The 14150-nt window shown below is 38.6% G+C and overlaps 2 protein-coding genes across 2 annotated transcripts; both read right to left on the bottom strand.

Annotated features, from left to right (window-relative positions):
- Positions 1 to 396: 396 nt before the first annotated feature.
- LOC140122916 (serine/threonine-protein kinase SBK1-like) lies at positions 397 to 2200 on the bottom strand. Its single transcript, XM_072144158.1, has 3 exons — positions 2083 to 2200; positions 1262 to 1464; positions 397 to 1122 (listed from the first exon to the last, which is right to left on the bottom strand). The coding sequence occupies exons 1-3, from the start codon at positions 2198 to 2200 to the stop codon at positions 397 to 399; spliced, it is 1047 nt and encodes a 348-aa protein (XP_072000259.1).
- Positions 2201 to 10378: 8178 nt separating this feature from the next.
- LOC140122915 (serine/threonine-protein kinase SBK1-like) lies at positions 10379 to 12161 on the bottom strand. Its single transcript, XM_072144157.1, has 3 exons — positions 12044 to 12161; positions 11247 to 11449; positions 10379 to 11107 (listed from the first exon to the last, which is right to left on the bottom strand). Exons 1-3 carry the CDS (start codon positions 12159 to 12161, stop codon positions 10379 to 10381), a joined length of 1050 nt encoding a protein of 349 aa, XP_072000258.1.
- Between the last annotated feature and the right edge of the window lie 1989 nt (positions 12162 to 14150).

Genomic DNA, 14150 nt, shown 5'->3' with positions numbered 1-14150 from the left:
AATTGTTATTACCTTTACTGTCTGGTCCACTTTGTGTTCCTCCCGATCTCCGCCACTCAGTCATCAGGTTTCCTTTCGTCTCGCAGGTAGGCGCAATCCAATAGAGAAAGAAATGTTTTTATAAACAATCTACACAAATTTCTTGCATTTTAAATAAAAAGACAAAAAAGAATCTACAATACTCTTTTACGTCTCTGGTTAGATGATTTAAGCAGTTCTCCAGATCTACCCTTCACCTTTACTTAACAAGGATAGAAACCAAACTCAAAGAAACAGCTAACTAACATTTTCAAAAATATCTTATTAGATAAATGTAATACTCACGTTTTTTGAGTTCCCAATGTTGGTCGACTGATCAAGAATCGCCAGAACCTTTTAGGGTCCCACAATGAAGTCCTAAGAAATTTCCACTTCCAATCCAAGAGTCAGCATAGCATCTTCCCCCGTGATAATTAGAACTGGATTATCCGCTTCCATTGCATGGTTTGACGTGGTACCTTCTTGGTTCTGTGTTACAAAGTTCTCGATAGGTTGACTGTCATTATCACAGTCCACTGGACTTTCAGCCTCCCATGGGTTGCCTCCACTAACATCAGTTTTCCAGGGAAATTTAATGTAATTTAAGACTGAAAGAACTGAGTGTCTACAAGATTGGTCCAGAACAAGAAGATTTCTCAACATGGTGATTGCTGCACGGGAAAATTGGTCCCAACGAGCTGGTGGGGGAATATAGCTCAGATTGTCCAGCCAGTATACATAGTCCAGGTACATGATGTCATCACTGAAGGCTCGTCTCCAAGGATAATATCCAGTAAGGATGACAAATAGTATCCCAAAAGCCCAGGTATCTACACTAGGGTGTAAAATTAAATATTCCTCGTCCGAGATGTCACACAACTCTGGAGACATATACGGGATAATGTGCGACATTGAGGTTACAATGCTACCTACAGGCCGAGTTAAACCAAAGTCACCAAGCACGATATGATGGCAATCTCTGTCCATGAGGAGGACATTGTCCGGCTTCAGATCCCTGTGCACCAACCCTTTCTGGTGCATGTAGTCCAGAGCGCTGGAGGTTTGGACTGCACATCTTTTTACTATTTCTTCTGAAAGTCCAACCTGCAAAAATAAGATGAGCATCAGAAGTTACACACATATAGATTATACACGGTCATATACATCAGTCTGAGGAGAAGATGTTGGGTTGGTTAATAGGATAATAAGGTGTATGTTACGATATGAAGAAGGCATTTCTTACCTCGGCTTGAATGAGGTGATGCAGTGTTCCCGCTGTTGCCAGCTCCTGAGTCATCGCATAGTAGTCCATGGTGTGTGTAAATATTGGGTAGGTTGTAATAAATCCAGGGTGCTCCGAGAGAGAGATTGATAGGGACAGTTCCATTAGAAAAGATTTCAACTTGGTCCGGTCCTTTCTCACCAACTTCAGTGCAAATGGTTTACCTAAAGAAAAGACAATTAGATGTTACCTCCTAGATCTCTCTTGATAACATAATATTCTAATAACCATACAGGTAATGGTTTAGTTGATTACAACAGCCCCATCTCTTAATCCTACAGCAGACAAGTCACCTCCTCTTTCCCCATTCATAACACTTGCATGATGGGCGGAGTAAAGTGAGCACATAATTGACAAAAAAGAAGCTGTGTGTTATATGGACATTTGATTGACAGATATTTGATCATTTTCTATAGGATTTCCTTCTGTTCTGGCTCCTCTTGCCTACAGTGAAGCACCGGTCTCCTTGTGTAAACTCCGAGCTCGGCAGGAAATATCCTCTACGCTAACCAGTTAGTGGTCACAGGAGAGAGAAGAGCGACATTCACTGTTCTCACTCAAAAAAAGAAATACATATGTAACAAAATGAGGCAGATTCTACCAGAGATTACATCAAATAAGGAAAGGAGAGTCCACAATCCCTATGTAGATTACATCATTAGTCGAATTCACCAATATGAGCAGAATAATATTTATATTGCGCCAAATTATGTAACACTTTACAATTTTTAATCTAGTGTGTATTAGTCTACATATCCAGCTTTATGTCCTTGGTCACATACCTGTAAGTTTGTCTTGTGCAAGTAGGTCTTGTCCATAAGCCCCCTGACCAAGCCTCTTGACGATCCTGTAGCATTCGGTAATCTCCTCAACCTCTACAGTTTGGAAGACTGGTTCCATTTTGGCTTAAGGATTGGTGAGGCTTGATCTTGAGCAAATGGTCTACAAGAAGGAAAATATAATGTTCAATAGGTCTTCATGTCAATATATAATCACAATCCATCATACTTTAGGTATTCACAGTATAATGTGAAAGGACTGGGTGACCACCCCAAATTAATTCATAATGTTGGACTTATTATTGGTTATTTGATTTTTCCATAATTATAACCAAGAGAAGGCTAAAACTACATTTTATTCTAAACAGTTTTACATTATAACAAAGTTTGTTATCTAAATATTATTTTAGTTTTGTTCATTATAGGATATTGAAAACTCCAAACTCATTAGTAATAACATCAGGAAAACAAACCAACAACAAAAAAACACAACTTAGATGATTGGTCTTACCTTAGTTGATTGGTCTTACCTTAGTTCTGTAGTTGTGGTTTTAGGTGAAGTTAGTCAAGAGTGAAGAAGATGTCCAGTCAGGTGTCTTTTAAGAAGTTGAATGAAATCGCTCTATAATGCTTGACCCACTGGTAGAACTTTACTTTGACCACCTGCCTAATCATTGCATTCATGAACATCTTCTTTTGGTTAGAGTATTATATCCCACATATGGAAGTATTGGGTAACAACTTCATGTAGTATAAAGTAAATTGTCCCAGATTGAGGATACAGAATCGTTACCAAGATTCTTTATAGGTTATGGGAGAATAAGTCCCCGCGTGTATCCCCCAACTAATGGGCTTTATCAGGGGAAAGCAAAATAAACCTTTTTTGTTCCTTGTCAGAATATGGCTACAGTTACATGTGTGCTTCATATGATCAGTGTTTGAAGATGGGTGCATAAAATTCATATACACATTCAAGGGCATCTAGCACCAGGATGAAGATCTGTATGCAAATGAGCCTGAGACCTCCAGGTTACATTAAGTCCTAGGGAACCTGAAGCTCCTCAGGCTCATTGCTTTTTGTCAGATGCAGCCAACCCTCTACTATGTATGGAGCTCACCAGTCCCCCTACGGCGTTTTGCCATGTTTTTCAGAGCACCTCGTTGGTTAAGTGTACGAAGAAGTAATTTCAGTCAGAAGAATAATATTCCTGTCAACTCCTACCCAATGTGAATGTCCTGGGTGTACAGCAATAAACATGGAGATTATAAAGTCACTATATGTGTCCATTTACATGTTCTGAGGGGTGCATAATAGTAGGGCCAAACATGGGCCCAGGAGCCTTATAGGGTCCATATAGAGACCCTTATACAAAGAGACCAGGATTATATACATTATAATTGGGGACCTGGTGCAGATTATATATTATGAAACCATAGTTTTAGGTTACACCTCTGTCTTTATGAGGAGTTCTGTGAAATGCATCTATAATAAAAAAAGGATCAAAAGAGACCCCAACCTTCTCCTAGTTTCTCCATGTGGTCAAAGTGGTCCAACCTGTGCCCATTACCATGATATTCATATCTTAACCTTCTCCATATGTGGACACAACTGTAGTTATTGTATAATTATATTATTCTTCAAGGAAAAATTCTTCTTCGGGTTTGTGAGTAGCCCTACACATTCACCCAACATGCACAGCCTCATCACCCCATCCATCCTGCTCCCAGTATCTCCAAGAGTGTCCTCAGAGTGGTCTAACCTGTGCCCATTACCATGACATTAACACATTAATCCCCTCTGTTTGTGGACACAAGCCGTTACTTATGGTTTCATCTTATTCCCAGGAGTTTCTCCACAGCCTCCAGGAGAAGCTCCTCACCCCGGGAAGTCTGACATTTACATCTGACTTCTCCTTGTCTAGAAGACAAACCCTATTCCTAAGCAGGACCAGATTCTCTTTATCACTTTATACAAACACATTTTAGTACATAAATTATTTTAAAATACATTTTTTTGTTTCTGATATGGTTACAAGTGGTGAAAAACCCAAACTCTGTTGTCCTAAACTCTTAGTCTAGAACGAAAAAAATCCCAAATCTTAAGCAGGACCAGAAATTCATTATCGCTTTATACAAACCCATTTCAGTGCTTTTTTTAAAAAAAAAATTATCAATAAACAATTTATTTTTCAATACATTTTGAAAATAAATAAAAAAATTAACCCTTTTCAGGCTGAGCCCCCTCCATACAAGGGGGATGATTGCAGCCAATGTTCGCGATTGGGGTTATCCGGTTATTGATTACCGCCGGGGGCTTCAAAAGCCGGCATCGTGTGGGCATGATGGGTACGATAGTCGCTCTTCATTACGTTATCGGGGCGTGATGAACTGTCGCCATGACAGCCTTGGGTCTTTACAAGACCTGAGGCTTTATGGTTTCCGAAGATCTGTTACAATATGCCAGTGGCGCATAGGATTTTATATATGATCTATTACTGACTGTAGTATTGCAGTATATAGTAGGATCAGACAACCGAGGGTTAAAGTTTACTAGGGGAGTCTGATAAATCGTAGGAAAAAAAATTGAAACACCCTCCAACTGTAGCATTACCTAAATTAAAAAAAAAAAACAGTAAAAATTAACATGTTGGGTATCCCCGCATCCCAAAATGTTTAATCAAAATATAATACCGTATATTCCGGCGTATAAGACGACCCCTTTTCCAACTCATACAAAACACCGGTCAAAATTTTAAAAAATACAGATTTGAATTTAACATGGTCCTTTTTTTAATTTTAAATTCTTATGATATGCAGGTATATAGCAGGAAAACTGTCGCTCATGAACATAAGGCATACAACAACAACATTACCATCGTCCATTTTACTGTAAATGTTGCCATACTGTACCTTAAATTTTTATTTTATTAAATATTCCATGCCATGTACTCAGAAGCAGGAAAAAAAATTCCAAATGCAATGAAAATGGTGAAAAAATTCATTTGCGCCATTTTCTTGTGAGCTTGGATATTACGTCTTTCACTGAGAGCCCCAAATGACATGTCTACTTTACTCTTTGGGTCGGTACGATTACGGGGACACCAAATTTATATAGGTTTTTTATGTTTTCATACATTTACAAAAATGAAAACCTCCTGTACAAAAATATTTTTTTTGATTTTGCCAACTTCTGGCACTAACTTTTTTATACTTTGGTGTACGGAGCTGTGGGTGGTGTAATTTTTTGCGAATTTTGATAATATTTTCAATGATATCATTTTTAGGACTGTATGACCTTTTGATCACTTTTTATAGATTTTTTTTTATATTTTTCAAAATGGCAAAGTGCCATTTTCGACTTTTGGCGCTATTTTCCGTTACGGGGTTAAACGCATTGAAAAACCGTTATCATATTTTGATCGGGCACTTTTGGACGCGTCAATACCTGATGTGTTTATGATTTTTACTGTTTATTTATATTTATGTCAGTTCTAGGGAAAGGGGGGTGATTTGAAATTTTAGGTTTTTTATTTTATTTTAACTTTTATTTATACTATTTTTCAGACTCCCTAGGGTACTTTAACCCTAGGTTGTCTGATCGATCCTATCATATAGTGCCATACTACAGTATGGAAGTATATGGGGATTTTCCTCATTCATTACAATGTGCTATCAGCACATTGTAATGAAGGGGTTAAAATGAAATAGCCTCGGGTCTTCGGAAGATATTCGCCGCTATCTTTTTGAGGCTGCCGGCAGCTTTGCCGGCAGCCCACGCTGTGAAAACACCCGCGATTGGTGCCAGCACCGATCGCGGGTGTTACCGGTAAGTTTTTGCTGCAAAATGCAGCAAAGACTTACAGGCTATGGAGAGGGCTCAGCCCGTGAGCCCTCTCCATGCACCGGGACCCGACCGCCGCCGTGAATACACGGCGGGCGGTTGGGATTACCGGCGTGTAAGACGACCCCAGAGAAGACAGATTTTTCTGTCTTCAAAAGTCGTCTTATATGCCGGAATATACGGTAACTGTTCCCAGCGTTTAAACCCCATAATGGAAAATAGCCCCCAAATTCCGCTGTTTTTGCCATTTTACAACATGAAGAAAAAAAATAATAAAGTGATGAAAAGGTCATAGTCAAAAATGGTAGCAAAGATGTATGAAAAATTAGCACTAGAAGATGGCAAAACAAAATAATAAATGTAATGGATTATTGTCCCCCACCCCCATTTGGAAGCACAGCACCAAAACAATCCATACGTGTTGGCCCTGTCCATCCTCACTAACTTCTCAGCCACAGGTAACTAAAGAGTAGATACCTTCTAGAACCTTATGTTTAACCCCTTACCGACATGTGACGTAGTACTACGTCACATGTCGGGTCCCTGTACATGGAAAGGGATCGCGGGCCGAGCCCTCTCCATAGCCGGTAAGTCTTTGCTGCATATTGCAGCAAAGGCTTACCGGTGACACCCACGATCTGTGCCGGCACCGATCGCGGGTGTTTTACCGCTGATCGCCGCCGGCAAAGGTGACGGCGGCGCGAAGGCGCCGCCATCTTTACGTGTATTGTCGCTCCCCGTGACGTCATCGGGGAGCGTCGATCCGTCGCCATGGTAGCACACGGTAATGTATGAGTAGTAAAATCCCCATATACTGCCATACTGTAGTATGGCAGTATATGATAGGATCGTACAGAAACCCTAGGGTTAAAGTACCCTAGGGAGTCTGAAAAATAGTAAGAATTAAAAAAAAGTTAAAATAAAAGAATTATAAAAAAAACCTAAAAATTCAAATCACCCCCCTTTCCCTAGAATTCATATAAATATAAATAAACAGTAAAAATCATAAACACATTAGGTATTGCCGCGTCCGAAAATGCCCGATCAAAATATGATAAGTTTTTCACTGCGTTTAATCCCGTAATGGAAAATCGCGCCTAAATTCGAAAATGGCACTTTTTTGCCATTTAAAAAAATATTTTAAATTCTATAAAAGTGATCAAAAGGTCGTACAGTCCTAAAAATGATAACATTGTAAACGTAATCAAAATCTGCAAAAAATGACACCACGGACAGCTCTGTACACCAAAGTATGAAAAAGTTATTAGCCCCAGAAGATTGCAAAATCCCCCCATTTTTTTTAATGTATGAAAACATTATAAAACCTATACAAATTTGGTATCCCCGTAATCGTACCGACCCAAAGAATAAAGTAGACATGCAATTTGGGGTGCACAGTGAAATCCGTAAAATCCAAGCCCACAAGAATACGGCACAAATGTGTTTTTTTTACCAATTTCACTGCATTTGGAATTTTTTTCCTGCTTCCCGGTACACGGCATGAAATATTAAATACCACCATATTTAAGTGTAATTTGTTACGCAGAAAATAAGCCATCACACAGCTCTGTACATGGAAAAATAAAAAAGTTGCAGATTTTTGAATGTGGGGAGTGAAAAATGAAGACGCAAAATCGAAAAAGGGCCACGGCGGGAAGGGGTTAAAGATTATTTCACTCCTGGCCACAGAACAATGGAAGCCAAATCTAAAAGATAAAAAGGTTTTCGGGAAAACAGAACATTGGTGATAAAGTTTGGCACCTCGGAATTCAGCTGCCAGAGCCTTTTACCACCCCTCCCCCTCCACATATATGCATTGATGGTGAGAGAGTCAGGAGACCCCATACATTTTTGAATTATGAACTTGTTCAGATACAGATAATTCAATCTTGACCAAATTCCCCCTGGATTTATACATATACAAGTCCTTCTTCATTATTTATCTAACATGGTTATCCCCAAGTCATTTACAATATCATCTGTGGAATAACCCATTATAGATTAGCCTTACCTTAGTTAACATTTTCACCAAAGATAAAAAAAAAGATGTCAGGTCATTATCTCTAAGAAGATGAATGTCATGTGATAATGTTCCAGCATATGAAAACTCTTTTGCTCTCAAGACACACAACCCATCTTGTACCTCTAATTTATGCCCAAGAGCTGCTATAAGGCCAGAGAATGTAATGTCTTATGTCTATACGTTCTATTTTGCCTCCCCCACCCCTTTAACTCTAAAGTGCCGGAAAAAATCTATTTTTTGTTTAAATCAACCATATAGAATACATTTTCTGCTTAGAAGTGTTTTATTGAAAAACAAAAACAAACAATGTGCCATATGCAAGAAAAGCATTATCCACTTATGCCACCACCAGTCACTGTAAGCAAGATGACAACTCCTTTCCTTTTTTCAATTTTTTTTACAATATGGTTATTATTGACATGTTTTCCCATCAGTTCTCGTTTCTCGTATATTCTTTTTCATAGTGAAAGTCAATTAGCGAGATTCTTAGATCATCATCTGGGTCAACTCAAAAACCATAAAAAAATAAATAAATGTACCACCTATTACAGGTTCCCAATGATAAATTAATCACAACAGTTATCTGTGGGACTGCAGGGACCGTAACAATTAAAAAACGCATGAGGCATCTTGTCAAATATCCAGAGGACTAAGATGAAAGTGGGGACGGTTGAAGATTTATTAACTACTTAGTAATATGCTTTCAAGTTCCTTTATTCATTTATAAGCCCCTCACTTCTTGCTTCATCCTCTTTAATGCTCTAGCTGGTCCAATACCAATAGATTGAAGGAAAGAAGTGATTTGTCTTGCGATACCTGCAAGAAAAAAAAAATACAACAGCATCACCCGTTCAATGGAAGACCAGCGTGCATTCAAACAAATCCTGCTCCTAATATATTACATTAAGAAAAATATTTTAAAATCTGTTCAAATTTAAATCTTAAATTATAAAAGTGTTTCAGGAAAAGATGCTGCTAAAGAAATTATATTTAAAATATTCAGTTTTCAATTTCTAATTTTGGAATATGCACAAAGAAATCTGCACATTCAGCATGTAAGGAGAAGTAATTGTACGGTACATGTAATGCCTGGGAGCAGAATTACATTGAAAAGTTTAAAACCAAATATATAGATGCATTAGGGCTCTAGAATCGTCACCTGTGAGTGTACTACATGCAGAAAATATGAGCATACAATAAGGGCATCTCCAAAAAGTGTAAGGCCTCTGACCTATTCCTATAGGAGAACAACTAGGAGCTGCAGATTACAATGCCTGCACCCTGCTTAAAGAGAACCGGTCATGAAAATTAACCCACCCAAAAAGGCTTCATTAAAAACAATGATTGCCCTTAACACTAAATGGTTCCGTTCCATTCCATGGCTACAATGTGACAAAAAACAGTTTGTTATTGGACTCACTCCAAGTGAGGTGAATATAACTTAAAAAAAGTGAGTCCTGCATAATAATTTTGACTTAGACAGGCTATGATATTCTGCTGTATGGAGAGCTCTGTTACATCATTGGGCACTTAAAGTCAAGTCATCATCAAATGTCCTGTTACATACATAGGTTAGATGTTGCAGATGTATTTGATCACATAAAATCCCAAAAGCCTCACTGGAGGATGGGGAGAATGAGAAGTACATAAAGACAGGCTGTGATTTCATTTAATCAGATACATACATGGTGTTAGGAGGATTAAGGACCTGTAATGTCACTCTGCAGCATGTCATGTGACCAAAGAGGCAGGGGAAGAAGAAGATGGTAGGGGCTGGTCAAACAGGTCTAGTCTTCTCTGATGCCATGGAATATAAAGTTGATTTATGTGGATGTAAGGGAAACAATTTTTAGCTAGATGGAGGGTGTCAGTTAATAGGGCTCCAAACAAAAAAAAATAGACAAAGACAAAATCGTTATTACCTTTACTGTCTGGTCCACTGTGTGTTCCTCCTGATCTCCTCTACTCAGTCATCATCAGGTTTCCTTTCGTCTCGCAGGTAGGCGCAATCCCATAGAGAGAGAAATGTTTTTATAAAGAATCTACACAAATTTCTTGCATTTTAAATAAAAAGACAAAAAAGAATCTACAATACTCTTTTACGTCTCTCGTTAGATGATTTAAGCAGTTCTCCAGATAATAAAAAAAAAAAAAAAAACACCCCAAAAAACTTTCCTGAAAGTAAGAATCTTATTTAGTCTAGAATATGCATTATGGCCTAAACCTTGCCTTGTTGTACCATTACAGAGCTAAACACTGAAGATGCACCCTTCACCTTTACTTCCCAAGGATAGAAACCAAACTCCAATAAACAGCTAACCAACATTTTCAAAAATATCTTATTAGATAAATGTAATACTTACGTTTTTTGAGTTCCCAATGTTGGTCGACTGATCAAGAAGCGCCAGAACCTTTTAGGGTCCCACAATGAAGTCCTAAGAAATTTCCACTTCCAATCCAAGAGTCAGCATAGCATCTTCCTCCGTGATAATTAGAACTGGATTATCCGCTTCCATTGCATGGTTTGACGTGGTACCTTCTTGGTTCTGTGTTACAAAGTTCTCGATAGGTTGACTGTCACTGTCACAGTCCACTGGACTTTCAGCCTCCCATGGGTTGCCTCCATTCACATCAGTTTTCCAGGGAAAATTAATGTAATTTAAGACTGAAAGAACTGAGTGTCTACAAGATTGGTCCGGAACAAGAAGATTTCTCAACATCGTGTTAGCTGTAGGGGAAAATTGGTCCCAACGAGCTGGTGGGGGAATATAGCTCAGATTGTCCAGCCAGTATACATAGTCCAGGTACATGATGTCATCACTGAAGGCGCGTCTCCAAGGATAATATCCAGTAAGGATGACAAATAGTAGTATCCCAAAAGCCCAGGTATCTACACTAGGGTGTAAAACTAAATATTCGTCGTCCGAGATGTCACACAACTCAGGAGACATATACGGGATAATGTGCGACATTGAGGTTACAATGCTACCGACAGGCTGAGTTAAGCCAAAGTCACCAAGCACGATATGATGGCAATCTCTGTCCATGAGGAGGACATTGTCCGGCTTCAGATTCCTGTGCACCAACCCTTTATGGTGCATGTAGTCCAGAGCGCTGGAGATTTGGACTGCACATCTTTTTACCATTTCTTCTGAAAGTCCAACCTGCAAAAATAAGATGAGCATCATAAGTTACACACACATAGATTATACATGGTCATATACATCAGTAAGAGGAGAAGATGTTGGGTTGGTTAATAGGATAATAAGGTGTATGTTACGATATGAAGAAGGCATTTCTTACCTCAGCTTGAATGAGTTGATGCAGTGTTCCCGCTGTTGCCAGCTCCTGAGTCATCGCATAGTAGTCCATGGTGTGTGTAAATATTGGGTAGGTTGTAATAAATCCAGGGTGCTCCGAGAGAGAGATTGATAGGGACAGTTCCATTAGAAAAGATTTCAACTTGGTCCGGTCCTTTCTCACCAACTTCAGTGCAAATGGTTTACCTAAAGAAAAGAAGACAATTAGATGTTACCTCCTAGATCTCACTTGATAAAATAATATTCTAATAACCATACAGGTAATGGAATAGTTGATTACAACAGCCCTAACTCTCACAGCTAAGTCACCACCTCTTTCCCAATTCATAACACTTGCATGATGCATGAAGCTGTGTGTCAAATAGACATTTGATTGACAGATATTAGATCATTTTCTATAGGATTTCCTTCTGTTCTGGCTCCTTTTGCCTACAGTGAAGCACATGTCTCCTTGTGTAAACTCCTAGCTCGGCAGGAAATATCCTCTACGCTAACCAGTTAGTAGTCACAGGAGAGAGAAGAGCGACATTCACTGTTCTCACTCAAAAAAAGAAATGCATATGTAACAAAATGAGGCAGATTCTGCCAGAGATTACAACAAATAAGGGATAAGGAACGGAGAATCCGAAATCCCTATGTAGATTACATCATTAGTCGAATCCACCAATATGAGCAGAATAATAATAATATTTATATAGTGCCAAATTATGTAACACTTTACAATTTGTAATCTAGTGTGTATTAGTCTACATATCCAGCTTTATGGCCTTGGTCACATACCTGTAAGTTTGTCTTGTGCAAGTAGGACTTGTCCATAAGCCCCCTGACCAAGCCTCTTGATGATCCTGTAGCATTCGGTAATCTCCTCAACCTCTACAGTTTGGAAGACTGGTTCCATTTTGGCTTAAGGATTGGTGAGGCTTGATCTTGAGCAAATAGTCTACAAGAAAGAAAATATAATGTTCAATAGGTCTTCATGTCAATATATCATCACAATCCATAATACTTTAGGTATTCACAGTATAATGTGAAAGGACTGGGTGACCACCCCAAAATAATTCATAATGTTGGACTTATTATTGGTTATTCGATTTTTTTCCATAACTATAACCAAGAACAGGCTAAAACTACATTTTATTCTAAACAGTTTTACATTATAACAGTTGTTATCCAAATATTTTATTTTTAGTTTTGTTCATTATAGGACATTAAAAACTCCAAACTCATTAGAAATAACATCAGGAAAACAAACCAACAAAAAAACAACTTAGATTGGTCTTACCTTAGTTCTGTAGTTGTGGTTTTAGGTGCAGAAGATGTCCAGTTAGTCAAGGGTGCAGAAGATGTCCAGTTAGGTGTCTTTAAGAAGTTGAATGAAGTCGCTCTATAGTGGTTTAGGCTAAGAAAACTCTTTTGCCCTCTCCAAGCTTATCTGAGAAATACTCAAGAATAAACTAACAAGTCCCATATTTTACCTCTATTTTATACATGAGGAGATCCAAGGCCTAAAGGTTACCCCCATTCTATTATCATTGGATGGCAGAAGCTTCTATTAAGTTGCTGATGACTCATCACCTAGACCTTGGCCAGTCATGGAGACCCCATTGTTATTTAAAGAGACCGACTAAGGAGCTGATCAGGGAACAAGGGATCAGGGAGTAGCCTCCTCAGGATTGTTTATAGTGTTAGAAAATTGCTAATGTCATTTGTCCTGAAATTACCTAAACCTTAGTCACACCTCATCTTCTACTAATTTGATAACAACAGAAAAAAAATGTTCTATAGGGAGATATACAATTCTCATGCAGCAACATTGTAACGAGTGTTCATTCTCATAAAATGAGTCAACATATTTTGTGGAACTATTCACATCTTACATATCTAGATATACAATTATCCTCATTATTATATTTGTCCTATATTAAGCCATGGTGTTTGGTTGCCTTCTATGCTTGACCCACTGGTAGAACTTTACTTTGACCACCTGCCTAATCATTGTATTCATGAACATCTTCTTTTGGTTACAGTATTATATCCCACATATGGAAGTATTGGGTAACAACTTCATGTAGTATAAAGTAAATTGTCCCAGATTGAGGGTACAGAATCTATATGAAAATTCTTTATAGATTTGCCAGGTCCGAATTGTTGTGTCACTGAGGATTATGTTTTTAGTAGATAAGTGGCTGGTCACTCGGGCTCCAACAACGATAACACCCAGTGATCAGCGGAATGAAAGGTCTACAGGTACCCCCCCCCCCCTTACAGATATCGAATTCAATGAGATTATGGTTGTACACATGGCTCCACTCACTTCTATGGAGCATAAGGACATAGATGTCCCACAAGTCACACGTCTCATCTACACTCACATGGGGTAAAACTGGAGGTTTGTGGACTACCCCCCCCCCCCATTTCTTGTGATTGCTTGACGAAGGGTGACAGCTGGGACCCCCATCAACCTCAACGTCATTCCCCAGGTTTGGAATATTGAAGATTCTTTGATAGATTATTAATATGAAATCACAGGAGGTCCAACAATTGCTTTATTCTCTGACATCCAACATCCACCGATCCAATATTGAGAACCAATTTATGAACAAAAATGCTAATTTTTGACAGGGTAAAAAAACACATTAAAAAGTTAACCCAAAACTCCCAAAGTCCCACCCACAATGGCAGAAAACACTCCTACAAATAAATATAATCATTACGCATGGAAAAGCAGAGGTGAAAAAAAAACAAAAAACTCCACAAACCCAATGTGTGAATACATGTAACCATAACATGGAGACCGATCCAAAATGCAACAATGCAAGAGTGTTTTTCCCACAAAAACATTCATATGCATCCTACCATAGTGTTGCGGTAAGGGTAGCATACAGCC

The sequence above is a fragment of the Engystomops pustulosus genome, chromosome 3 (genome assembly GCF_040894005.1).
Source record: "Engystomops pustulosus chromosome 3, aEngPut4.maternal, whole genome shotgun sequence".
In the NCBI taxonomy this organism is placed as follows: domain Eukaryota; kingdom Metazoa; phylum Chordata; class Amphibia; order Anura; family Leptodactylidae; genus Engystomops; species Engystomops pustulosus.
Note: the sequence above shows the minus strand (reverse complement) of the source record. Positions and strands in the feature narration are given on the sequence as shown.

Excerpts from the sequence above, each read along its gene's own strand:
- LOC140122916 (XM_072144158.1), bottom strand. The coding sequence starts at position 2,200 with ATGGAACCAGTCTTCCAAACTGTAGAGGTTGAGGAGATTACCGAATGC. Across the intron at positions 1,465-2,082 it reads TGCACAAGACAAACTTACAG|GTAAACCATTTGCACTGAAG; the intron begins GTATGTGACCAA and ends TCTTTTCTTTAG. Across the intron at positions 1,123-1,261 it reads ATCACCTCATTCAAGCCGAG|GTTGGACTTTCAGAAGAAAT; the intron begins GTAAGAAATGCC and ends TTATTTTTGCAG.
- LOC140122915 (XM_072144157.1), bottom strand. The coding sequence starts at position 12,161 with ATGGAACCAGTCTTCCAAACTGTAGAGGTTGAGGAGATTACCGAATGC. Across the intron at positions 11,450-12,043 it reads TGCACAAGACAAACTTACAG|GTAAACCATTTGCACTGAAG; the intron begins GTATGTGACCAA and ends TCTTTTCTTTAG. Across the intron at positions 11,108-11,246 it reads ATCAACTCATTCAAGCTGAG|GTTGGACTTTCAGAAGAAAT; the intron begins GTAAGAAATGCC and ends TTATTTTTGCAG.